General features: G+C 44.9%; 2 protein-coding genes across 3 annotated transcripts in view; one reads left to right on the top strand and one right to left on the bottom strand.

Annotated features, from left to right (window-relative positions):
• The window catches only part of LOC149357981 (uncharacterized), an 83,347-nt gene that overhangs the window by 35,062 nt on the left and 20,429 nt on the right, over positions 1 to 27,856 (top strand). The window contains exons 6-9 of the mRNA XM_089576698.1: positions 718 to 889; positions 6,608 to 6,708; positions 11,092 to 11,233; positions 12,932 to 13,201. Of these exons, the coding sequence (XP_089432824.1) occupies positions 718 to 889; positions 6,608 to 6,708; positions 11,092 to 11,233; positions 12,932 to 13,201 (685 nt within the window). The remainder of the gene's footprint in view (positions 1 to 717; positions 890 to 6,607; positions 6,709 to 11,091; positions 11,234 to 12,931; positions 13,202 to 27,856) is intronic.
• On the bottom strand, positions 21,127 to 27,326 carry LOC149357983 (sterile alpha motif domain-containing protein 3-like). 2 transcript variants are annotated; one of them, XM_089578004.1, is made up of 4 exons: positions 27,033 to 27,326; positions 23,406 to 23,577; positions 22,400 to 22,482; positions 21,127 to 21,593 (listed from the first exon to the last, which is right to left on the bottom strand). In XM_089578004.1, exons 1-4 carry the CDS (start codon positions 27,213 to 27,215, stop codon positions 21,300 to 21,302), a joined length of 732 nt encoding a protein of 243 aa, XP_089434130.1. In that variant the 5' UTR covers positions 27,216 to 27,326; the 3' UTR covers positions 21,127 to 21,299. The 2 variants fall into 2 exon arrangements, with proteins under 2 accessions (XP_089434130.1, XP_089434129.1); XM_089578003.1 differs by lacking the exon at positions 27,033 to 27,326 and adding an exon at positions 26,761 to 27,002.

Raw genomic sequence — 27,856 nt, 5'->3', positions numbered from 1 at the left:
CATTTCAAATTTGTGCGCTATTTGAAGAAAGTTGAGAAAACGTAATAGGTAACGAATATTTCATTCCAGCAGTAGCGTAGGAGTTGGGCTCCTGAAACTGCACATGAACCTGCTATAATTCTTCAGCTAATCAAATAATTTCAATGCAAGGAGTTTTAGTTTCGATTTAAAAGATTCTTCTAGCCTGTTATACATAAATGCGAAGAATCGGTTATTCACTGATAGTCTTTTATGATAGTAGATAGCTAATAGATAGTAGATAGCAAGATAGTCATAGTAGATAGTAAAATAGACTCTAAAGTCGCTTAAGGTAATCTTTTTATTCTACATTAGTTCACAGCGGTAAGCTTACTTCAATGCTAACAAGTGCACTGCAAGGCGCAGAGTATTTTTCAGCGCTGTATTGGAGTGGTAAACGCCGAATGATGTTAACAGTATGCCAGGTGCTATCTTGATAACCGTGCCCTGCGAGCGCTCCGATATGAAAGGACCGGCGCCCTGCACTACCTGTACAGTGCTGGGACCACTACACGCTGGGAACAAAGCTTGTCATTTCCTCCTTAAGTGCAAAGAGCCCCACAGCTTTCAGCTCCACTAGTGAAGCCGTTTTTCCGCAGAAATTTATGATTGTTGAAAGAAATTTAGGAAAGGTCGATTCTACCACCATATCAACAGCCAGTTTATAAAAATGAACCTCGCTTTTTTCTCTGTTGACAGCCGACAGTGCTTGTGCTGTACCCAACGCTTCTTACTAAACTTGAGGAACACCCACTTTTGGAACATGTGGACACAACCAGCGTCAAAAAACTTATGATGGGTGGTGGTTCCGCGAGCTCATCCGCACTGCAGAGAATCACAGTGAAGCTTGGCTTGAAGGGGGTCATACAAGGTATGTTAACACATCGTTGCCATTATCGCCTTATTAAACCGTCACAACAAGTTTTCGTTTTTGTAAATATTGCTCCCGGTACGAAACGTCACGCCATAACCACCACCATCGCACGAACGGCAAGCATGTTCATTGAAGCGCGCCAGGAGCATTTCGTAAGCAGCGCACCTGCAAAATCGCTTAAGGCCTGCAATGAGAGATGCCGCAGGCAACGCAGTGCGAAAGCTATCATCTCATAAAAAGACCTTTATTGTGCACAGTGCTGGAGAACCGTTAATTGCACACATGCTCAAATGGCAGGGGGGGGGGGGTGATTTGTGTGCGATGGATCCACAGTTCGCTTCGTAATAGTTCTCATGAAATCAAAAAAGAACGCTCGCTTTTTTGGTGCAGTGCGTTGCTGTTGCGGAAGGCGTCTCGAAGGACTTCATGTTAGCATTAGGGCAGAGTGTTCGACGTTTTTTGACATGGGATGCCGTGGAGCCAGTGACGAAGCCACGGTGTGACAAGTATATCTGGTGCGGACCAGGTAGTCAGTACCTCATGTGATTGCTCGCCGAGATACCGCAGTTCCTGCGCTGGTCTTCATTTTATTCATGCTCTCTTAAAGCGGCGGTGGTATTGAGCAGACAGACGTGGGCAAGCTTCCTACATTGAAGCAAAGGAGAGACAGAGAGAGCTGAATTTTTCGAAAAATGTTGCCTCGAGGCCTATATTTAAACGAACCATGACCATGAGGATGACAGCCAAAAGTATGTCTTCCGCGTTTTGCCTGCAGATGTCGGCTGCGTGGCCGAATTTTTCATGCCGGCCGGACGTTTATGGTATCCTGTTTGTGTGCGAGGCAAAAAAATACTTCTCTGAGGCAACTAACCTGAGGAAAGCCCCCTCCCACAGCAGTGCGCTGCATATGCCCTCTGAGGCCTCGAGAACGCAGCAAAACTAACGCAAGACTGCAAGAATGGGGACTAATGTTTCAATAAATCAAGTAATAAAACAAGTAATTAAATCTCAAACAAAGACAAAAGTAACAGTAAGCTCGCCCGCCTTTGCCCATGACACACACGCTCTCTCGGCGTCTATATACCCTGTTCCTGCGAGCCTGTATTAAAGTCGGTTCCGCCTGGCAGTTGAGTTAAGAAAACTGCCTTGATTCTCAAAATATCGCTGCCAAGCTGCGCGTGCCAGTCAGAATCAGAAACATCAAAAGCATTTTATTGTTATTAAGTGGTTTTCCACTGTACTCATTACAAAGGAGGAACCTAGGAAGTTAGCACATTGGTGGCGTCAGGGGTCCTTAAATTAAATAAAATTAGTACATCAGGAGTGATCCCTCAAGATACAACATGAATACAAGAGTAAAGGAGCACTAAAAGAATGAAAGGAACAAAAAACGTTTACAATTCTGCATAGGTTTTGCTATTCTACTTGGGGTTTAAGTGTTCTTCTTGTTTGTAGGAACGAATTATAGTTTGTGATAACTTATTCCACAGCTTTGTAAAAGAAACGAAAAGGAGAATGATCCGTAATTTGTTGTAATGGGTGGCTCGGCTAGCGTGTTGGATGAAATTGGTCGGAATGCAGGCTTTGGCTGATTTGTGAGCGTTATCGAGGACAGCTTACAATGCGGATTATTAGTGGGAAAGCAATATATTGAGGGGCAAACCCCAAGGTAGATGTCGTTACGTTTGTGGGTTTGTGCCACCAAGATCTTGCGATGTTTGTGGGCTTGTGACATCACTAACAACGGTGCCGCCATCCCACAACACCATTTACACTCGTAGCGCCCCCGCTTGGCCGATACCGCCGCCCATACCTCATCACCGGCGCGCTCCGCCGTCCCCACTCCCGACGAGCAGAGCCGGCGGCATCGAAATTACGCGAGACATGACGCGGCGGCGATAGAATTGCGCTGCTCGTGCCGTGTCTTTAAGTGCACCTTAAAAGCAGCGTGTCGCAGAAAAACCGGCGTCGGCGTTGACCGGCGGCGTCGCCGAAAAATTAATCCTAACCAACCGGTTCATGACATCAAAACGACATGACCCATCGTGGGCAATTCAAACATTCCCTGCGATCTCACTCTTGCTTCCCGTGTGTACAGGATGTTCGACCTAAGACTATTTTCAAAAACTGTCTTTTTCAGTTAGTAGAGTGCTTTTTTCGGTATATATAGCATCCTCCGCGATATAGTATATCACAATAAAGCTAAGACGTGCCCACCATAAGTAATTTCCATAAGAGGTCTTGCAATTTCGAAAACGCTTTTACCCTCGACACTGTGACCCAACATATGTTGCCTACATATCGCCAAAATGCATGCGCTTTAGAGCAGCTTGCAGGAAATCCAACTTCTCCAGTGCAGGTAGCTAGTCTAAACAGCCAAAATTTATTGGGCGACAGTGCCGAGGGTACCTGTGTTTTCGAGATTGTAAGAACTGTTATGGATATTACTTACGGCGGGCTACACGCCTCTGAATAATTGATGAAGGTGCGTAAGAGTAATAGAGGTAGCTATTCAATATTCGTTAACCAGCCTGCCAGTTAGCACGTCTCAGCTGTATTCTGATGTACTACACCCGCTAACAATACTATGTAGAAAATAGCGCTGTCATAACTAAAAAATTATCTATTTCTAAAAATCCTGCAAAGTCTCAAGTGAAACAACCTGTATATGGTCTCCGCCAAAGCACAGAACCGGCACGGTGAACGACAAATTGGTGTAGCGTGCTCGCATTGAGAGATGTGGGAATTAGCTGGGATTGGAACCCAGAACCATTCCACTGCGAAACGGGCGCGCCACCCATAGACCAGGGACGCATTTGTTTTAAAGATGGAAGTTATTACAATGCTACGATGTTTTATTACGTGTCCACCTCAGTCCCGCTTAAACCGACGTGCGTTCGTGGCCTAAAGAAAACCTTTGCCATTCTTTCCTTTTAGCCACAAACGCACGTTGGTATAATTTGGACAGAGGTGGACCTGTTAAATGCATTATGGTTTTGGACTTTGTGTGCGGTACCAAGGAGAGGCACTGATGCAAGCGTAGTTAATTATGACTACGTTAATTATAAATTAGATAATTCAACCCGATTAATACGAGTTCTGAGATGATTCATTGCACTTGAAAGTTTATGCGTGTGATGCATCGATGTGTAAGGTGTGATTCGGGCATCACTAATCGGGGAAAGAGATAAAGGCATAAAACCGCCGCGGTGCAGCCGAGTGTACCGCGAAGTGGTGATGCGGTACTACTTTGACACTAGGACTCGTCTATCTGGCGTAAAATATCCATCCGTCGCGAAGTCCGCCCCGGGGCGCTGCGATCCCATTCGTCTTCGAGAAAGCGGAGAATCAATGGATGGACGGATGAATAAGGCTGAACCCGCTCAAGCCACCTAGCCATGACTCGTGAAATTTCACTCTGGTCGTGGTTGCAGCCACCAGTCGGATAACCTTCGTTTTGTTACTTCTATCCGCTTAAAATCTAATTTTTCTTTATCGTCCTTAAACCCCAATGCTTTGAATGCCAGCCCCCACCCCCAATGCAATGCCACCCTCTTCCCCCCTCTGAGCTGCAGATGACGTAGGCTGATTAGTGGCGGTGGTCCGATAAAGCTGTCGCGTTCTACTCTTAAAAGCAAAGCTTAAGCGTCCTCTAAGGTTTCTATATGGTTGTCTTTGAGGCGGTGTTGCCTCAACTGCTTTCGCTCGTCCTAATCGGTTTAACTATTTCAAACACTGCCGTTTGCGATATAAAAAACAGCATGATAATCCAACGTTAGAATGCCAACAGTAAACTAACAAGGCATGCCAACGTTAATGCATTTCTGCTTTCGCATGTTTATAAACTTTTGGGCAGGAAATTCTGTCATTTTCTTGTTTGTACGTTAAGACTAGCCGATTATAAACAATGCCTGATGTTAAGGGCTTAGCAGTGGACATGAGACTGAATCATGTGTTTTCACAAAAGCAATTGTGCGCAACGCTGCGTTTTGACTCACTTCAACTGGATTGAGCGTAGAGAGGTACGCAAGATCATATTCTGTGACTGTGTATGCTATGTGGGTGGGTATGAAGGAGTGATATCTTTAATAGCCTGTTAAATGGGAATTCGTACCGTTCATTGGGAAAAGAGCGAAAGTTTTTTATATTGTAGGAGTTGTCATGAAGGTACTCTTAGTATGACAGCCCATAGTCCAGGTATACGACGGGAAAATTTTTTCCTCAAACTTTGTACTACTGTGTAATTGTACAAAACATTGTTTTTGTATCTCAATCATGTGTTCTTTGAAGCAGAGACTATATAGTTGTTTTCGTAATATTCTCAGAAAGCTCATTATTCGCCAATCTTTGCGAGAGGTTTTAAAAGCACTGCTCGTCTATAATATAATTCTCTTTCGTTAATTACCGTTAGAAATATGTTACTGTTATCCGCATAAAGAACATGCCCATCAAATACGTAGGATGGAAGATCATTAATCTAAGTTAAAAATGGCAAAGCGCACAGAATAGAACCCTACGGAACTCCAGCGCTTGTGGTAGGTCGTGCATTTATAGATTCATTAGCCGGTACGTATTCTCCACGATTGCACAGCTAATTTTTGAGTAATTATAACGGAGTTACTCAGATTCCACGCTTTTAAAATTTTGATATAAAAATCTTGTGATTTATCAAGTCAGTTGCTTCTGTTAAATCAATAAAAATGCCCATTTTGAGCTCTTTTGCCTGAATATTTCGTTTTATATTTTGAACAATGTCCAGCAAAACCAGTTCTCCTGAAATTCCGTTCATGTATTCGTAAATGACATTTGCGTACTAATTATATTGAGCGCAACGATTATGTTATTGAGAAAACAAGGCCTTCTCAACTGTCTTGTCTATGCGGAAAAAATAGATATGTAACATAGGTTTTCTAACACCATTTCGCTCTCTTTCATGGGCCTTCGTATCTTGCTTGAAATTTTTAAATGTGATGGCAAATAACCTGTGCCACAAATATCGTTAATGATATGCGCTACGGGTTCGAAAATATTGGCATTGAACTTCTTGCTCCAAGCTGCAAGCATTGTTTCATGGAGAAGTAAACTCAGTTTTCGCCCAAGTAAATGCACGTGTCATGAATGGCTAGACAGTTACTAAGAAACGCTGAAAGAACCGCAGATTCTTGCACATCCTTGAACGTGATGGAGTGACAGTACCGTTGCACATGCGTGGCCTGGAGAGTACTAGGGCAGGTTAAAACTGTCATACGCTTCGTGCAGCCGTTCTCAAGGAAAACGACGAAAATGCAAGCTTGCGTTCAGAGTACTTTCTGCAGTGTTTTACCATAAAAATCCGCGGAGAAGTGAACGATGGCAAACATCGGCAACTTTCGCGCTTACGTGGACAACCCAGTCATCTTTTAGCCCGCACAAGTAATATTGTCTTGCGGGTAATCTACGTGTGTCTGATATACCACTGATATACCTCTAGGTATATCTGTAGGTATATCAGTGGTGCATAGACGTAGATATATCTCTGATACACCTGCTTGGTCTGGTATACCAGGCTACCTAGGATATTTAGGTGTTGTAAAATTCAGATGTTATTACGATAGAGTTAGCTCGCAAGCGATTTGTTTTGTATACTTTTTTGAACGAATTGAATATGACAAAAATTACCGTCAACGCCAGTGGGATGATTCTGTGCTTTTCTACTGATTTGCTCTCCTAATGCAGTGTATGGTATGACAGAGTTGACCTGTTGCGCTGCGTATTCGACGCCAGAAATGGATGACTTCAGGAGTGTTGGGAAGCCGGGACCTTTTGTGGATATTAAAGTAAGTGTTTTCTCTTGACAAATAAAAACTCAACAGTACGACTTCGTTTGGTCCTTTCCTCCGTGAATGCGTTTTTACAATACTAACTCACGAGTAACTAGAAAATGACAGCGTTTACAGAAAGCAATTTAGGTCGCTTGGTTTTGCTTGCAGAATTACCAGACATTTTGTGAGTATAAGGGTTTATAGCGCAAACACGGACAAGAGAGAAGAAATACACACACAACGCTGTCTTTCCGACATCTTTTTAGCTAAGGTAGATAAGCAGCTGGACGAGAATTTCAAGGCCGAGGGGGGGCGAGAACGTTTGGAAGGTTTTTAGATATGTAGATGATTTTTCAGTATTTTTAACAAAGCGGGAGACCTTCACCTACCCCTCTACACAGTAGGTGAACTCTCAGATACTTTTAACAAACACGGTCTCGGTTTAACTTTTGCACATGAACTGCCAGAAGTTTCGATTTTACAGTTTTTAGACCTTAAATTAACTTTCTGTGAAGGACACATCTGCTAGGGCTATTACCCATGAGCAAAGAAGGATTTGTTGCCGCATGACTCGGCGCACTCCAAGACTATAAAAGATGGAATAGCGTCGGAGTGCTTGGAATCCTCTCTTCAAAAACCGTGCCCACATCAGTTGTTTTCGAGCTTTAATTATCAGATAAGTCGGCTTTTGGCTTCAGAGTTCCCCTGGTTGGCTCTGTCAGGAATCTCTGAGGCCATCTTCAGAAGTTCAAACTTGGAACAGGACGAAAAACGGCTGATGCTCCTTAAAAAGCCCCTAGAACTGAGGCTCTGCCCTACCCCCACAAAATCTTGCACAACCTCAAAAATGTCGCTAGCAGGCATGGTGTACCTGTTTTTTTCTCGGCTCCCAACAAGTTGGAAAAGCTCTGCCCGCGCATTTGCAATGCAAAAAGCGTGAGTGCCTGAAAGAGCATCAGATGCCGTTCGTAAGGTGTTACACTGGAGTTGCCTATTCTATTCCAGTGTCTTGTGGAAAGTTTTATGTCGGCCAAAGTGGACATTGTGTCAATGACCGTCCAGGGGAACACGCCCTAAAATTAGAAAAGATGACAAATCAAAGCACCTTGTTGCGCACGTAAGTAAATGTGAAGCATGTGTGTCCCGGTTTAAGGAGACAAAGGTTCTTGGAAAGAGTAAAGACAGGGCAGCACGGATTAGCCTAGAAGCCTACCACATAAAGAAACTTGGCAGCGAGTGCATCAGCGAACCGTCTTATCTGTATTGCGGACCCTGTATTGCGGACCAAGCTCTAATATATTGTAATGCAGTGCAGACTTCCCAGTCGGGTTGGCTTCAATAACCTAAACATTCCGGAACTTATGATCGCCGTATTTTTCATTGTTTTTCACAGTAGATGTCTTACCCTCACAAAAATTCTCGTTGAGGATTGGGTTCGAGTTCTGAGTGGACTCAACATGGAATCTTGGGTTCTTGTTGAGACCAGGAGAGAAAGGGCTTTTCCAGGTAGAATGTTGAGGCAGAGTGGAATTTCAATGGCAAAGTGGTCACCGTGCTAGAGTTGAGCATTCTCAAAACAATTTCTGCATTAGTTTCAATTTTAATTCATGTTCAAATTGCTGGGGTGATTCAACACATCATTTTGAGTCTCGGCTGCGTTAAAATAATATTTCTATGAATGCAGTCCCATTGCGCCAGACGGACCAACTACTGATGCTATTTTGGAGGGTATATTAGCATTTATTTCTGCGATTTTGCGTTAGCGTGACTATGACAGCCCCCAGTCGAGTGTTCTACACATACGTACAAGCACACAAGTGTGCATATGTATGCTTAAATACAAATGCTTACGCATATACAACCATCTCAAAAAGGGCATAGAAGAATATTGCACCCGAGTCCGAGGCTATAACATGAACTGAGTAGAGTGCATCACTTTTCAATCTTAAGCTCCACCCAATCTTCATCCTTATATACTCATCTACAGGGGTGTCCAGATCTACGCAGGAAGTCGTCTGCTGATCATCATAGTTGTGCCTTATTATTGTTATTATTTATTCTATGTGTAGTAGAACTAATCTAGTTGACATGCGACGTAGATGAAGACTGATTTATCCGTAAATAATTAAGAACTGTTTTTTTATGAACGCCCATGCCAATCCTCCGCATAATGTACGTCTGAAAGAGAATATTGCACGACTGGTACTTTTTTGTGTGCAAGGAAGAGTTTGAGCGTTTCACTTGAGCTTAACAGGTGGCGGAGGCGTTGTCAATAAACATAATGTGATAAAGCTGTGTTTACAAGACCCACATATAAGTTAGGCCTGATTTCATGAGGTTAGGCTTAGAGACATCAACTGCCCTGAGATAGGATTGAAGATAAATTAATCATAATTGCTCAACAAAAATGCCTTAAAAATGTTCAATAATAATTTTGTTGAAATCGCCATGACCATGGTTAACAGCCTGTTAGCTTTGTTCATTTCCTATTCTGCCAGCAGATGATGCAGAAGATGCTAAGAGAAATCATGCTAGCAAAGCATGCGTGATTTGCTTAGTTGATTTCCTTGGCGAACCACTGTTTTCCTATAGCTGCTGCCAAGCCTCGGTAATCTGCTGCTCACATGATCTCGAAAACAATAGCCGAAAACAGAATAAAGCTACAGTAGAACGTTCTTGCTAGCTAGTCGCTTCATTTCAAGGAAAGGTAAGACTGCGCGAATAGAACTTGAAGACGCAAAGAAACGGACACCAAGGCTGCGTACGCGTAAAGTTGTAATCGCGTTTTTGCCTCTTGTCCTCGTACTATTTGCGAAGTCTGAACTTTACTTGAAATAAATCGTTCAAGGCTTGCTATAATATCTCAAAGCAGTTAGCTAGCAAAATATTAGCTTGTGGGCTTCCACAGGATTAAGAAAACTGAAAACTTCATATGCATGAAACACGGTATTTCATTGGAGAAACTCACTGATTGTAATTATTTAGGTGAGATCATGTTTTAGCACAGAACATTGTAATGTTCCTCAATGCTTGTAACTATCACAACATATGCAATTTCCGCGTAACTTATAACTTACTAATATATCAAAATATGCAATGCAGCACTGTACGCGCGCTCACAAGTACTTTCTAACATTAGTCTATATCCATGTTGCACTAATGCTCTCATGAACCGAATGCACTCATTTGTATGCTCTGTAAAAATGCAACTAAAAATAAACATAAATTCCCCAGTATAGCCTATTTCATGCACAACCAAACAAAAGATCGTTTAGAAACTGCGCAGTAGGCTCAAAAGACGGGTCCATATTAATTTCCAGCTGACTCAGCGCGTGCTCTACAAGCCGTCAACTGAAGCTTGAAGGGTTGCCAATAAATCAACTGGCTACATACCAGACAACAAATCGATGCCACAAGTGTCTGTTAGGTTTCAAAATCACTCAGGCTATGAGGGACTCCGTAGTGGAGGGCTTCCGATAATTTAGACCACTCGCGGTCCTTTAACCGGCACTGACATCCCACAGTACAATGGGTCTCTAGGATTTCGCCTCCATCTAAATTCGACCTCCGGGGACAGGATCTAACCCGCCCGCGTCTTTCACGACAGCAGCCTAGCACCATAACCAGTCCGCCACCGCGGAGGGCCCCAGAAGTGCCTGTGTTCACTTTTCTTTCCTCATGAAAAGATGGACAAAAACTGTCCGCACTCTTGTCACACCCGGAAGCAATGCACAGCAAGTGCTGGCACGCTGCGCTCTTTTGCCAGTTGCATTAACCTGTATTATTTCTTGCTTTCAACACTGGATCGTTTCTTAAGTCATAAAAAGTGACAAATTAATCCAAACATTCTATCTGTATGCGATGCTGACTTTCCCGCTGAAATGGCTTCGATCGCATGGGTGTAATTATGGCTGCAAAATAACTTCTTGCATTATATGCACTTTGTCTTTCTAAATATTTGCGAGGCCTAAGTAGCCTACTGAGCTCTTTCCATCTCATGCATGCGCGCTGTTATAGAGAGGGGTACTGAAGCTCCAATGCTCACTCACCCAGGGGCATCTGCAGGATAGGTTCCTAGTGGCACTTCTAGAGTCAGAAAGACAGTTGCAATATGATACTTCAATGGTTAGTAAAGACACGGCATTTACTACGCACTACTCTCGGTGTTTGCAATGGCATGTATCCGCATTAAATAATTCTCAGATTCATGTAAAACAAGCTGGAAGCAGAGCTTATGCCAGCAGGTCCGCACTTGTCTACACAAAACGAATAACTCCCGCCAAAGTCATACTTGAGGGACAGCGGCCACGGCTCTTTGCGTATGCATTTGTAGTTTTAAATACATCCGAAAAGACATCAGTGCTGCTGACATTTCTGAACTGTTCGTGCTTTCCTCAGGTGGTGGAGCAGAAAACCCGGAAACCTTTGCTGCCATACGAGCATGGAGAAATTTGTGTGAAGAGCCCAGGTGCCTTCAAGGCTTACCTGAACAACCCGAAGGCTACGGCGGACACTTATGAAAACGGCTTCGTTCGCACCGGTGGGGCGCCCTCTTTTGTCTTTGTTTTCAATTCGGATGACATTCAAGTTTCTACACGGCCTCCAGGCGAGATGAGGCCCCGCACAATGACAGGTTCTGCTCCCGCCTTCTTTCGTGCAGTAAACTTTATACAGCAGCAGTTTATTGCGAACGCTGAAGGATTTACCCAGGGATTTTTTGCTAAAAGTACGCCAGCCGCAGTTTTACGGCGCTAGGTGTTGAACGTCGGTGCTTCCTGGGGTTGTCGACTGAGTGAATTGCTTTCTGTTGAAGCGTTCAAGCGTTGCTACTGGCGAATACCTTGTGTTTCACGACGTTGATGATAAAGTACGCTTCTAGAAAAGGAAAAAAAGTTACAGAGCGCTTAATTTTCAACATGCGAAGGACAGTTCTTTACCATTAGGTCTTCTCCATGCTTTTAGTTGCTTCGCATCTACTTCTTATTTTCTCCTCATGTATTCCTACATACTTTGCCATGTGTTTCTTTGCTCATTAAAGTTTCCTTGGTCAAATCTGCTGCGCAAACTGCCGAGCAACTTTGCCATGCTTTTTGCCAAGTCATTTTCATTTTCGCTGAGTCATTTGGTAGTCATTACTGCTTATCAATTTTACCGAGCCATTCTTTTGGGATTTCATCAAGGGGAAGCCACATTCCGGCCACTCCCTCCTACAAGTGAAGAGGAGGATTTAACTCTCTCCACTTTGCCACCTGCCAGGTGGCTGGCGTCAAGTGTAGGCAACACTGCGCCGCCGGATCTCGCCGGGCAGTTTTTCTCCACTGTGGGGGTTTTAATGCTGACGTATTAAAAATTAATTGTTTGTAAGAAAAGGCAAGGCGCGGTAACTCTGTGGCTCCTTCCGAGAACCATTACCGCGCAATGGGGAAGGGTTCAAGGAGGGAGTGGATGAAGGAAGGGATGCCGTATTGCACTGACATCGCACAGCTCTCGGGCGTCTTGAGGATTTCGCTCAATTTATACGTGGGTTCCACATCCAAGACTTGATCCGCGTCCAAATGGCGAAGCTACGGAAGCAACGAATGAGGATAAGATTACTTCAAGACGTTTTCCCTCGGAGCGTTTGACGGCCGCTTGTCGCGACCGTGCGCTCAAGCCGACAGCGGCGAACGTAGCGTGAGGCTCGAGGCAGAGGATTGTGCTCTCCTCACCCGCTTCTTTCAGCACCACATCTCTGATCTGTTGTTCGCATTCCCTTCAGCCTCCTCCACGGACACTCGAAAGCGAACCCTGACTACAGGATCTCCAAGGGCATTCTCATTAACAGCTACTGCTGTGGAAGGAGTCGGGAAGCTGAGCTTATAATCATGATAAGGCACAGAATGAAGGCTAGTGAAAGTCACCGTGTGCGGGATTTTGTGTAACCTCTCCTCCCCGTTAGTACAAATTGTACCTGGAGCAATTTGATGAGAACCAGTGGTTATCATACAATTGCGTAAACAGAAGGAAGCAAAATAAGTTTCATTTTTTTAGGTCTGGTCACAGCAGCCAGATAATTGGCCAAGAACAAAACTGAGCCACAACCGAGAGTTTCTTTAGAACCAATTTCCGAGTTCTCCATACATTGCATCCGCTAAGTGATTTTACGTCAGAGCCTTTGAAATCAAACCGCATGACATACAGAATACCAAAGAAAGGCCACGAGGCTTTTCCACTGCTGATCTCTTTCGTCCCGTTGCAGGCGACTTGGGATACTACACTCCCGAGGGCTGCTTATACGTGTGCGGGAGGCTAAAAGAGCTGATCAAGTGCATGGATCAGCAGGTGGCCCCAGCCGAGCTGGAAGAGCTGCTCTCCTCCGACCCTGAAGTGCATCACGTAGTCGTCGTTGGAGTGCCGCACCCCGAGTACGGGGAGGCGGCGCGAGCTTTTGTGGTGCCTCGGCGACTACTCCAACCGGGAAGCACTGAAGAGCAGAGGGAGGCCCAGAGACTGCGTGAGCTCGTGGCAGGTATGAAGGGTCGTGCTGAACGACGTTGGAATTATTGTTGCTAGCCAGTGATGTGGAAGCGCCATCTTGGAGAAAAAAGTACGCGAGAAAGCGTGGCCGTAAAGTCGAAGTGCATATGTAATGCCGTCGCGGTAAATACTGGGATGCTTTGAGATCTAGCATTTAAACATGGCATTCCCATCTTTTTTCCCTCGATCTTCCAAACACTCTGGCTAGTGTAAGATGGATGTGGGCCCAACTTTCAACCGGAAGGCGACGGTTTGTAGCTTCTCTTCCTTTGATGCGGTCCTGTCGCCTTCCTCTTCTGCTTTTTATACATCAATCGACAAGCACGGCATAAAGACTGTTTTATACACAGTATTTTAACGCTGGCTTTGAAAACAATCAGTGCGAATCGAAGTGTATTTTTCTGTGCGTACATTTTGTTGAAAAATGTTTGCACTTTGAAAAATTTTCATAATGCAAATTATATTCCAGTACTTGATCAACATGTACGAGATGGGGGTCGACATGGCAGATTGAGAAAACAAAGCAGTCTCTTCATATTTTGATGCCACTCGCAGGGATGAGTCAGCCTGGTATTCTTCATCAACCCCTCCCCTCCTTGGCCGCACTCGAACTCATGCAGTGTAAAGCTGGTTCGGACATTCGTCCACTAACATTAATAGGCACGCACGACATCTGATCACCCTTACGAAACCACGAATGATCGTGATCAGCAGCCCTTGCCACACTCGGCTCTCTCACGAATTTACTCTCGTGACCAGTCATGATAGTTGGTGTATGGCCTGTGTGGTTCCAAGTCTTGTAACTTCACGGAGGCAATGAAGCCGTAATGACCAGCTCCGGTATAGATTTCTTCCCCAGGAGGTTCGTTATCGTGGACTGAATCGGATCTCCACCGCCTGAACCTAATTACGCGGTTTTGTGGTCAGCAGCAGAAAATTATACCCACTGCGCCACCGTGCCGGGTTCCTTGGACATCATATTCAGCACTGGCATCCTGCAGTTATTGTTGCGAATGCATTATACGACTCAATCTCAAGGTCACGTCCGCAAAAAAGTGTCCGCAAGAAACTATACCGTATGACGTCACGAGCCAAGGGGTCACGTGATGAAGATGACGACGCCACATCATCAATTAATTAGCGCTTAATAATATACCTAATTAATTGTGAACAATGTAATTATGCAATGCCAAGAATAATTAGTGTAATTAGTGATGACATCACGTGAGTATGACCTCATACGGTGAACGTGAATCGGTGAATGTGACGTCACCCCAAATAACGTGAAAACAATGTAATGTGACGTCACACGAAGTCACGTTACAACGACGCAATGTTACGTCATGCTAAGTCTCCATCTCCATGATCTCCATGAAGGTGGAAATGAAATCCCAGCGATGGCAACACTGTTTGACCTCAATGTGGTGGCAGTATAGCCGACTGCATCCGCATCAAAATTTTCAGCAACTGCTCATCGTACAGCGTTCCGGGCGGTGTCATCACAGCATTTCTCTTTGCATATAGCTTACCTGTTTTACTCACGTTGGAGGCTAGCTTTCGCGACAGGGGTTTGGATAGATGACATATGCACCTTCAGTTACATGCTTTAAGGGGCTGTTGAGGTGTCCACTGAGATGTCGAGATGTGAGAGCTACTGAGCCCTGTACTTTCCTCAAAAACCTGTCCTTTCCTCAAAATACATGCTTGTGCAGTCCTCCACGTAAGCAGGCTTAAGTGCCCCCAGAATTTTTTTCCTAGCTGATTCAACGCTTTCACACCCATGCAGCTTACCCTCACACTTGCCTATCTTTGGGCACAGGCCGGCTGAAGTATTCTAATAAGGGAGTGCGAGTTATGCAATTATGAGAGTAAAATTCCACCTTTACAACGTGGCTCAGGTTTCAAGAGTTCTGGACACCTACTTGATAAAGTTATTTAGCGGATGAAAGCAGTAGCCGCCTCCTAGCTGACTTTAGAGACACTTGGCGAAAAAGCTTTTTAAAAGGGCTGCCAGCCAAATTAAGGCCAGGGGTCGCTTATACAAGTCCCTCATCCTCAATGGCTGAAGGCAAGTGTAGCTCAAGCACGTTCAGCGACTCACAAAGTCCCATCTTGCGCACAGACGTGTATGAGGGGACGACGACAAGTTCAGTATATGGGTGAGATTAATTATACAGAAAATTTTAGAGACTCCAAAGGGGCCGATGTGGCGTCAGTGATGCTTAGCAGTTCAGCTAAAATATTTCAGGTAATTATAAACCTTTGGTGGCACAATTCGCAGTCATAGCTGCACGCATCAGAGCAGCAGCTGTAATTTAATGCAAGGCAAAACAGCTCAGCTTTTTTTTAAAGTACGCTTAATTGAGCAACTACAAAGCTGTTCAAAAAGTCTAAGATCACCAGTAAACATTCACGGACTCGAAGCAGCTTGAACACCCTTGCACCTGTGCACCTTTTTGCACCCCTGAAGGGTGTATGGGTGCAATAACGGTGCGGACGTGCTCAGCGCACACTTAAAAATAAAACAAAGAAAAATGGGGGTTTAGAAAGGGTGTCGTCATTAGTATTGCGTCTTTAGGTGTGTAAATTACTGCACTGTGTGCACTCTCTAAGATGCCAAATCACAAGCGCGGTAACTAGACTGACTCGACAACCTGCCTGCGTAAAAGGTTACAATGAAAGTCTGGTTTTTTATAAAACAATTGCTTCTTGGAAATTTTTCTGGATTGTGGCATATCAGTTTGTATCTGTCGCAAGAACGCCCACTGAATGCGACCATTTTTGCGGTCCGAGGGCTCAATCCTAGTGCAGCTATAATGGACCTAAGATGTGATCATCAGTTTTGGGCTGTTGTCATGAGAGTTATGTTATGCTGAGCAGCCCATTTGCGCACTCTGCTTCGCACACAGGCACCTGTGAAAGCCAGAGCAGTTGAAGCGTGGCAGTTGTGGGGATGAAAATCACTTTATATTGCCACGTATCATTGTAGTGTTTGTTCGTTCACGCTCAAGGCTGCAGGAAAGGGTCGTTATCACTTTTGTTCGAGACGCGAGAAGCGACCAGACTAATCTCGATTGATCGCAGCCATCAAAGGCTGCATCTAGGATTTTCCAGATTACTGTAGATGATCTTGACCTGTTATCTGGAAGTCTCCTTGCCGGCTTTAAATTGAGAGATGCCGCGAGCGGCGGACATTCATAGTTCGACGACCGACGAGCACGTTTGTTACTTACGCCACCGCCGAGTGATTCAGTTCTTTTGCGGGCGCAAGTCAGCCCAAATAAAGAGCTTCGTTTCAAAGACTGGTTGGTGTCTTCCTAACCGCTGCACTGCCGTCACTACAACGTGACATCCCGTGGAGGTGCTGGGTAACCTTCCATGTTCCGGACACCCCCTACAAGTCGTGACGCCAGCCCTCTGAGTCATTCACCGCAGGACCTGAGTCCAGTCCACTGCGCAAGCCGACGTCTGCTAGGTGACGCACCTGAGTTCGGGACTCCGCCGGACCCTACCCGGAAGCGAAAGCCAGTAGCAACGTCCACCATAAGCTTGCCCCAGTGACGACTCCAATCATTTTTCACCAGCCCAGAGTGCCACCAACCTTCGACGCTACGCCTGGTACCGACCAGGAAGAATGGCTGGAAGAGTTCGACCGTGTCGCTATCTTCAACAACTGGGACGATGCCACTAAACTTAGGTACGTCTTCTTCGCCTTGGAGGGACCAGCAAGAATCTGGTTTGAGAATGAGGAAGCTAGCCTGACGAACTGGGAAACCTTCAAGGAGCAGCTTCTCAAGACCTTCACAAACGTCGTGCGAAAGGAGAGAGCCCAGCAGCTCCTTCAGTCTCGCATACAACACCCAAACGAGACCGTTGTAGTCTACACTGAGGAGATGAAGCGTCTCTTCCGGCGGGCCGACGCAAACATGAAGGTAGAATAGAAGGTGAAGTTGCTTATGCGAGGAGTTAAAGAACAACTCTTTGCGGGCCTCGTACGGAACCCACCCAAAACCGTCGCGGAATTCGTCGAAGAGGCATCCACCATGGAAAGAACTGTTGATGCCCGAGCTCGTCAGTATGACCGCCAGTAGCGCATTTTCTCAGCAAACTGGCTGGACACCGCTAACAAGGATGACCTGCGGGAGGTTATCCGTCAAGTTGTGCGAGAGGAGCTCCGCCGATTGCTGCCATCGGGAACGCAGCCGCAGCTTTGATCGCTCAAAGACGCCATCGGGGTTGAAGTTCAACAGGCCTTGGGTGTGACGCCGACACCCACGAAGCCTCTGCAGCCCCCAGCCATGACTTACGCCGCAGCTGTGCGCCTTCCTGCACCTCGACGACGGGACTCGAGCCCCTATCGCCCTCAGCCAGGGGCGTTGGACCGCCGCCCACTCGCCCCAACCCGCCCGTCCTACGAGCGTCGCACACAGCCGAGGAAATGCAACGAGTGCAGAATCCCGACAAGCGCCGCCCACTATGCTTCCACTGCGGCGAAGCCGGTCACGTCCTCCGGCACTGCCCAAACAGAAGACTGGGCATCCGAGGGTTCTCTTACGACGCTCCACGACCCCGACCCGGCCAGCGACCAGCCGAAATCGAGGAGTTTTTGCGTCGGGAAGAATACTCATCGCCTAGCCGCCTATCACGTTCCCCGTCGCCATCGTCCCCGCACTTTGCATCTCCTACCCGAGGTTACGCCGTGCGTGGACGCTCCCCCAGCCCCCGAAGGTTAAACTAAATAAAGCAGCCTCTGGAGGTGAGGTTGCTTGTAAGCGCAAGGACAAAGATCCTCCACCGACGATAACTCCGAAGACAACTCCGACGACACCTCCGACGACACCTCCGACGACACCTCCGACGACACCTCCGACGACACCTACGACGACACCTTCGACGACAACTTCGATGACAACACCGACGACGACGCGGCCAGACTTGACGACTTTACCGCTGCCCATAGCAGTAACGTCGGAGTACGCCCACCGCAGCCTCACTACCCTACGAAGCCGAGATCGTACACCGAAGACCACGTGTAGCACGAAAACGCGAACAAGTGACCTTGAAGTTACGGTCGACGGTCGCGCGGTTACTGCTTTGGTCGACACGGGAGCTGACTACTCCGTAATGAGTGGGCCATTCGCTGTCCGACTCAGGAAAGTGACAACAACTTGGGATGGCCCGCTGATCCGCACCGCAGGTTGTAACCTTATTACGCCGTCAGGACGCTGCACCGCGAGAGTTACAGTAAATGGGCGAACCTGTGCTACAACCTTCCTGGTCCTACAGAAATGCTCGCGAGACGTGATTTTGGGAATCGACTTCCTGAATGAACATCGGGCGATCATCGAACTTCGATCCAAGTCGATCAAGCTTTCCACCGACAAAGCCATATCTGCCGCGACAACAGCGACTCATCCCATTCCCTTAAACGCCATCGACGAGGCATTGAGCGTGCCGCTCCGATCAAGTGTCGTCACCTGCATAGGTACTGGAGACATCGAAACTGCCGAAGGCGTCGTCGAAGGGAACACCCAGTTACTCTTTGATCGAGGACTGGGCGTCGCAAGGGGAGTCGCCCAAATCCGAAATGGCCAAGCCCAGGTGTTGCTAACCAACTTCACCGAAGAATACCGGCATCCAAACAAAGGTACGACGATCACTTTCCTCGACGAGCTGGCAGACATCAGAGACGTATTTGCCCTACCCGACCAACCCGCAGAACCATCAGACCAAGGCCATCAACCCACGTTCGACAGCAACCCGGCATTACCCCGGAGCAGACAAGACCAAATACGCAGTCTTCTACAAAGGTACAACGATTTCTTCTCATCAGCATCGAATGTGCGACGAACCCGGCTAGTCAAGCACCGCATTGTCACAGACGAACACGCCCGACCACTGCGGCAGAGCCCCTACCGCGTATAGCCGATAGAACGCCAAGATATCCGCAAGCAAGTAGAGGAAATACTACGTGACGACTTCATCCAGCCATCAAGGAGCCCCTGGGCAGCACCAGTTCTCCTAGTGAAAAAAAAGACGGCACCCTTTGCTACTGCGTCGTTTACCGCCGCCTGAACAGCATTACGAAGAAGGATGTCTACGCCCTCCCCCGCATCGACGACACACTGGATCGGCTATGCAACGTTAAGTACTTCTCATCGATGTACCTGAAAAGCGGCTGCTGGCAAATTGAAGTCGACGAAAGAGATCGCGAGAAGACTGCGTTCGTCACGCCAGACGGACTCTTCGAGTTCAAGGTGATGCCATTCGGCCTCTGCTCTGCCCCAGCGACGTTCCAGCGAGTAATGGATGCGTTGCTCGCAGGCTTGAAATGGCAGATTTGCCTCGTCTACTTAGATGACGTTGTTGTCTTCTCCTCAACCTTTGAAGACCACCTCAGAAGGCTTCGAATAGTGCTGGAAACGATCAAGTCTTCAGGCCTGACACTGAAACCAGAGAAGTGCCACTTCGCCTACGAGGAGCTGCTGTTCCTTGGTCACGTCGTAAGCAAGGATGGAGTTCTTCCAGACCCCCAGAAGACGGCTGCGATCGCAGAGTTTCCATAGCCTAATGACAAGAAAGCTATACGCAGATTCCTTGGATTGTGCGCTTATTATCGGCGATTCGTCAAGAACTTTTCACGCATCGCTGAACCTTTGACCCAACTGACCAAGGCTGACGTGCCTTTTAAATAGGAAAGGCCGCAAGAGGAAGCTTTCAACGAGCTGAAGCGCCGCTTACAGTCCCCTCCTATGCTCGGACACTTTGATGAAAACGCCGAAACCGAAGTTCATACCGATGCAAGCAGTGTGGGCTTAGGAGCGTTCCTCGTTCAGAAAAATGGCAGACAGGAGAAAGTTATCGCGTAAGCTAGCCGTTCACTGTCGAGAGCCGAAGCCAACTATTCGACTACAGAGAAAGAATGTCTCGCCATTATTTGGGCCACGTCCAAATTTCGCCCCTACCTATACGGACGAGCTTTCAAGGCTGTGAGCGATCAGCATGCTCTGTGCTGGCTGGCCAATTTGAAAGATCTCTCCGGCCGCCTTGCTCGTTGGAGCCTGCGTCTTCAAGAATTCGACATAACTGTAGTCTACAAATCTGGCCGCAAACATTCCGATGCTGACTTCCTATCGCGAGCCCCCGTAGACGCCGCACCGGAAGAGGAAGACGACGACGCTTTCCTAGGACCGGTAAGCGCCAGCAGGTTCGCGCAGCAGCAGCGCTCAGATCCTGAGTTGCAAAGCCTTGTTGATTATTTGAAAGGCAAGACCGCATTGCCTCCCCGGGGGTTCAAGCGCCAACTGTCGTCCTTCGTCCTTCACAATAATGTCCTCCTGAAGAACTTCGCGCCCAACAGGACACTACATCTTCTTGTGGTGCCCAAGAACCTTAGGCAAGAAATTATGCAGGCATGTCATGACGAGCCGACTGCGGGGCATCTCGGGATTGCTCGCACATTGCACCGCATCCAGGAGTACACTGTAAAAAATAAAACACCTTTATAGGCGTTTTCAGGTGTCTATAACTCGCACCCTTGCACCCGACCCGCAAAGATGTTTTATGCGTTCATACCGCCATACAAAGGGTACTTAATGAAAACAGTACACCCAAAAATGATGAAACTGAAACAAAAGGTGTTAGGGTGCACATGTTGCCATAACCTCCCACCTACAGGCATTTTTGCGTTTTTAGCACCCTTACACCCATGGTATAAAAATGCATGCATTGGGTCCAGTACTTATTGCTATTACAAGCAAATAACCGTGTTTATACAGCTTTTTATGTATACATAATGTAGCTTAATTATGTGCCCACCAATTTTCATAGCAGTGGAGCCGGCATGCACTTGCAGAAAGGTTGCATTCAATGTGAAACAACACCACGGTAGAAACATTCAGAACATTTATTGGCGTACATAATAAGTGCAAAAAACACACACATAAAGTGCCGGTTGGAGTTTCTTCTCCATGCAGCAATAACAACATTTACTGGCGTACACAAGTGCAAAAGTAGCAGTTTCCCCCATCTGCAAGTAGCCATAACTGTGGCTGTTAGAATAACACCATCCTCCTTCAAGCAAGCAAAGTTTAAAAGTCTTTTTTGTGCATAGCTATGAAGCGCTTTGCACTGCGCTTAGGCTTCGATACTGCCACTCCAAGGAACAAATGTTCAATGACACACAGCAAACTAAAAGCCCCGTTAGGATAACTTATATTAAAAAGCCAGAAAGCTGCCATGATGGCAGTTATGGCAGTTGGAGTATCAATGACTCTCATGAGCTTGCGTCCTTCGACATAGAGGAACAAATCATCTGCCTGCTCCAGATCCCCTCCAGAGAATGCCACACATGGGGTGACACACGGTACTCCAACCTCGGCGTCCTGCACAAAAACAGAAAAAGATGATCCATCTGAAAACTACTTGTTCACAATTAATGTGATATTACACGTGCTGTTGGCAGTACTTATAATATTTCCAGGCTCAACACCTTCTACGGCATTCCTCATAGCCAGAATTGCTTTGAAAAATTGAACCCCATAACATAAAACTTCCTTTCTAGCAGAGTTTCTTCATAGCTGATTCAGCAAAAAACTGAGCCCTTATTATCCATTCCAGAAGATATGGTGGCATAACGATGCTTTCCGGGGCAGTCACAAATGCTGGCGGCATAGGGAATGATTATGTGTACAGCAAACTGTCAGATTAATTTCTTACTCTTGCCTATACTTTGTCTTAAGCATTCAGGCACAATTTAGATAACAGAACTACAAACTGGTTGAAAACAATGGTTCAGCTGTCCACCATTATGATGCAGTGAGTCTGGAGGAGCAACTCATTTCATAGCATATAAACAGTTAGTTGCCACGTCATTCGACCTCTTATATATACTGTTGCTAATCAGACCTCCAAATTGACAAGAGGTGCCCTCACATGCCACTACTTACTGTACAGGGGCTAGGAACCTTCTAAAGTGGTAATCACTTTTATTATCCCCCACCATACTATGTAATTTGATGACAATAAATCCTACTGTATGTGAAGAAGACAGGGACAGGTAGCAGCTTTTTTTTTTCAAAGTGCAGTTTTTACCACTGATAGCTGGCACATTATGCCAAGAGGAAATAACAGCAGCAGTTGGTGCATCCCTCCTACAAAAAGCTCTTAAACTGTACGTAATGAAACCTACCAAAGAAATGAACAGCAACTCCATTGCTCCAGGCTGGTTGATGATTTTGCTTAACAGCTGCAGTACACGTGTAGCTTGAATGTCTGGAGAAAAATAATTACCAAAGGCAATGTAAATCGCTAGTTTGACATACAGCTACAAAAATTATGCAAGCAGATCATATTTCATTTTACCTACACTGGTAAATATTTAGCGCTTTGAAAACTTTGCTGTTTTGAAAAGTAGGCAAGAAATAAACTTTCAAATTTCATTCAGTGCAGCAATGCGAAGGACTTCACAGTATGCTTATGACAACACAGCTGGATTTCTATAGCTGGAAATGTTGGCTGCCTGCATTATTTCACAGGTGATTTTACCCCATAACATCAAACAGATAAAATGTTATACAGAGTGTAAAAATGCGTATTTTCATTTTTGCTCAGACTGGTATGTAAATTGCTGGCACAACTGAAGTAGCAGTCTTGTCCAGCATGTTTATAAATGCAAGGGCAATATGTAAGCTGACAGAGGTACAGGAGATAAAAAGATAAATTCGTGCAAATGCTAACCCTAATGGAAGAGCAGCCTGAAATTTGTGGTCCTAATGCTGCTTTTACAAGGGATGGAGCAGGTTTGTATTTTGATCCCGATCTACTGTCGGCACCTGGGTATTTGCGCGCAGTTTCATCAACCTTCAGCATTCAAATTATAAAATTACCTAAAATTAATTACGCTGTAATCACCCTTCCCTAGATAAATCTTCCAGATGTTGTACTTCTGAAATGAAGTGATCTTATGGTAATTGAAACCCTTCAAATTAATATCTGTTTTCTGTTGCTTTCAATTTCCGATTACACAGTGGTTAAATAGCATATAGTTCTCTGTTGTGAACTAAGAACTACACTTCTGGAACGTTAAAATTTCATTAATACCGCATAAACAACTGACTTCAAGTATTAAACTTTGACATACCTTCTAAGCAAAAAGAAAAAACTTCCCTTTTAGCTACAAACTAAAATCCACTTACGCTTCCTTCGCTTGGGGCTGACCCCTACAGGGCCGACCTGTAGCACGTGTTTCAGGTCCTTGTTCCTTGCCTTCAGGGACCCTAGTACAGCAAGGCTGATGACTCGCTGAATGCCATCTCCAACTGCTTTGCCACAATCTTTCTTCACGAGTGTGTTAAAATCCTGTAGGAACTGAAAGTTGATTTGACAAAAGCAACAAACAAATGAGTTAACATTTTCCACCACACCCCTCAAGCTTGTCTATGCAAATCAGGCACAAAAGTAAGTGAGCAGACCACAGGATCATCATTTGAAGTTAGTACTCCAGTAACGCACAACTTTGCTTTTACTTTGCCCTCCAGCTGATCTTACAAGGAATTAAAAATTATGCACTAAACAGAACAACTTGCCTGCTGGGATATTTATTTTTTTGACATGATTCACGCTTCTCAAGCAGTCAAGATGAAAAATAATGCACAGAGTTCACTGAATATGCAAAAAGTATTTTTCTCAACGACATCAAAAAATTGACTTTCCAGTTACTTTGGATAACATGACCACTGAAAACCCATGATTTAATCTTTACTGGCACATAAGATCACCCATTTTGTGACATGAATGGTGCCCATCACGTATTCCTTTTTTACCCTCTTCCGGCTTGACAATTTCATAAGTTAACCAATGGAAACTTCAGCCGATGGCAACACACCCCAGTATTCGCAATGTCACAAAAGATGTTAACACATTCAAGTAGGCTAGTTGGTGACCACATTCATAATGCACTTTTTCTAATGCTTATGAACAACTAAGAATAAGGAGTACTCTGATTTCCATAGTTGTTCTTAAGTGATTAAAAAATAGATGCATTCTAGGCAACAAAAGATGTACCTCACACAAGTGATCAACGTACATTACACCTAGCTGTGCTCATAAAGTGTGTCATAACATGCTTGCTCATTTAACATATGTAGCAAATACTGCATATTAGACAGATTTCATAAGCAACTTGCGTTTTGCAACAGTATGAGTCGGACCTTATGCTCCTTTCACAGCCAAGTAGTCATACCGGAGGCTTTAATTATCCAAGAGAACTTTTAAAGGTTGTCTGGAAGAAATAACCTCTGCTTTATAGTGTGCAACAACTGTTGAATGTATGAGATGCTATCCTCCGTTTTCTTTTAATACAAGATGAAATATATGAGTACTACATTCTTTTTAATCCTCAGCTCTCAATACGTCATTCAGTCAAGACCAACACATGCTTCAGAAAAAAAGAAAGCAGCTGAGATTGTGACTTGGCTGCCTGAAACATTATGCAGACCTGCTGACAGTGTTTTTGAAGATAAACTTTACAGTAAGCTAAGCTGGTTGTCGAACCAGCTGGTCAACCATAATGGTGAAACAGTGCAACATCAAATGGACAAAGAAGGGAACACAACACTGACAACTCATTAAGTCATAAAGCAGTGCTGTACTGCATCTATTTTTTTATTCCTTTTTTTTCAGAGTGCTAGAACTTTCTGCCAGCTGAGCAAACAAAAACAACTCTTCCTCCTTTGACTCAAAGGCCCATTGCAAGAAGTCGACTAAATAACCTTGCTGAACAAATGGCCATGTGTGCCAAGACTACGAGCCTCGGAGAAAGTTCTTTTCCTTAGGTAAACTGGCAGAAAGGTTTACTCTAAACTTGTCCTTCACAGAAAACCTCAACAGGCTATGTCTAAATGGTGCTACTGAAAGTTTCAGGCAGAAAACACCAAGGTTCACAACGCTGGTTTTCTGGGGCATGTGCTCGGCTTGGTGGCTGTCACTTGTTAGGAGACTGAAGGGCATGAATTAGCTGCAGCTTGCAAAAAGAAAAGGAGGAGCTGCCACGTACATTTACCAAGTGTTGCTCACTACAGAACAAACAGCTAATATTCGTAAGAACAAAAGTTTTTCACCCCAAACGACACGCAGGCCCCTTCGTATGATTAGCAGGCTGTTAGGTTTGACTCATAAGGTGTGCAAAGTGCGTATAGAATCCCTCCCATAGGCAGCATAAGTAACATACGTATATAGGTAGGTGTCTTAGTAATGGGCTTCGTAAGCACAGGTGCAGTGTTGACCACTAGTAGATTGGACACCTTTTTGCTACATTGCAAGGAATGTGGATGTGTCATATGATTTGCTGATTTGTGTTGTTATTGCCTGAAGCGGTGATCCAATGACACACAAAACTACTGAACTAGAGAACAATGATGAAAAAAGAAAGGAAATGTGTGTCTTAGTGAGCAACCATCACTTAATTTTTTTTCTGCAAGGAGCAATAACGGGAGAAGAGGAACTTAAATATTCTGTTAATGAAGTCACAATTATGAAATCTTCAGGGAACATGTATACATGATGATTCCAAATGTATAATTTAATTGTATGTAAAACAAGTCCTCGTTCACCTATGCAATATGTTACATAACTTTTTGCCAAGAACTTTCAAAACATTTTCTGGCAGAGGAATTGCTAAAATGCACAAAGTGCCATTCATTTCTTTTGACATGAAGGAATGCAATGAGGGTAAAACTATTATCTTGACTATCATAGAAGCTGAGTTATAGGTAGTATGATAATTTTACCTTTATTGCATTCCCTGATGTCACAAGAAACCAATAGAACACATTTCAGCAAGTTCCCAGCAAAACTTTCGAAAGCTCTCAGCAAATTGTCTCATAAAATATCACATCAGTGCACAGGGACTTGTTCCACATAAAAGTAATTTATATATTTGGAATAAGCATGCTAAGACCCTCTTCACCCCTTCAGATGGGCTCGTGACGGGCACGCTATCCTTAAGTTCAATGGAAAATGTCTTTACTCTCTGGTGTTACCAACTATCAAGCAGTTGCAAGCAGAGGGCCATTTATGTGCCCGATTCCCGTCTCATGTGTGCTATGTGAATTGTATATATAAGCAGGTGTGTTGAAGCACCCTCAAACTTTGATCCATTTTCATGCTTTCATGCCTAATAATACAAGATGGCCAACTACCTTGCAACATTTGTACATTTATGTGTGTTCAACTTAACAATATGAGGGTTAATTCACAGCAGAATGAATTACCACAAATAAGTAACGAGGCTGAGGATTGTAGAAGTTATTTTTGAATGATGACATTAGAATATCACTGCTAGCAGAATAGAAGACCAAAGGAGTGTTGAAAGTAATAAACCCTGCAAATTGTGCACAGGAAATAATTTTGTGAAAGTGATGTTATCTGGCGCCCTTATTCTTATAGCATGGTTCCATTATAATGCATTGAACACTAATGTTCACGATGAAAGCAGCTGCTTCCAAGGTTCTTAACCCTACATAAATTGCACACATGCTCTAATGTACTCACCCACTCAATGTGCACAAGATACGGAAACTGCTCGATAGCAGCTGTCACTGCCATGCTGGCCAGCTGCTTCACGCGTGATGTGTGCGTTAATTCCAGCCTGAAGCTCATTTGAGCGGTGTCTCGGTTTGGCTTTTGAAATTCATCCACAAGCCAAGCTTCGTGCAGCGCAAGGCTGTGGGAATCTTCCCCACAAGGAGCCAAACTTTGTGCCTGCATTAAATATAACAGTAAAATAAATAAAAACACAGAAAGATTAAGTTTCAATCACTCACCAACGTGTGCCCAACAGTGCCATGTTTCAAGCCTGCGTCATTAGCAGCAGACAGCCTCCTTTTCACGCCGCTTCCATACTTCAGCCGGTTCTCAGCAACTCTGCCTGATGAAAGCTTGCGCCGCTCATTTTTAAACTTTTGCCGAATCATCATGATCCACAAATCCTGGGATGTAATAAGCATGAAAACATGTACAAATGATTTTTAATTGCTAATGGATATGTCTTCCTTTTAAATAAATTGTGGGCTTAAACGTCCAAAAGCGACATATATAGAATAAGAAGATGATGTAATGGAGGGCTCCAGAATAGTTTAGGCCACCTGGAGTTCTTCAAAATTTAGTACAGGTGCCAAATTTTTGTTTCATGTTTTCTTCTTTCAAATGATGCCTTACAAATTAGTATACGTGGATCACCCCGTGATATTTCCCTGCAACTGGTAAATAATATTTAATTCAGTTCCTTTTTTTTCCGTTTGTTTTTACAATCAAACAATGTGACATGTACGAAGCGTTTAAATCATTCGAGAAGACCAAGTCCAAAAAAAGGGCCGCACACAGAAGAAACAATGGGACATACGGCCCTTGGAACTTGTCACTTATTTCAGAAGTGGCTGATTATACAGCCTTGAGGTGAGAATGGAGGGACGAGAGAGGAAGAAAAACATGTATATGAGCACGTTCCAGAGCATGAATAATGCTAAGGAAAGTACACATCTGACATGAATTTCTTGAAACATACTGAACTAATTTTCAGTTTTATGAATAATCAGCGATGGGGTGCCGACAGAGGATCTCCAGCTTTTTCTGATCTCTATCACATCAC

The sequence above is a fragment of the Amblyomma mixtum genome, chromosome 3 (genome assembly GCF_055824585.1).
Source record: "Amblyomma mixtum isolate Tamu chromosome 3, ASM5582458v1, whole genome shotgun sequence".
Classification (NCBI taxonomy): Eukaryota; Metazoa; Arthropoda; class Arachnida; order Ixodida; family Ixodidae; genus Amblyomma; species Amblyomma mixtum.
Note: the sequence above shows the minus strand (reverse complement) of the source record. Positions and strands in the feature narration are given on the sequence as shown.

Excerpts from the sequence above, each read along its gene's own strand:
- LOC149357983 (XM_089578003.1), bottom strand. The coding sequence starts at position 26,976 with ATGCAGGCACAAAGTTTGGCTCCTTGTGGGGAAGATTCCCACAGCCTT. Across the intron at positions 23,578-26,760 it reads ATCTTGTGCACATTGAGTGG|TTCCTACAGGATTTTAACAC; the intron begins GTGAGTACATTA and ends ATCAACTTTCAG. Across the intron at positions 21,594-22,399 it reads AGTTGCTGTTCATTTCTTTG|GACGCCGAGGTTGGAGTACC; the intron begins GTAGGTTTCATT and ends GTTTTTGTGCAG.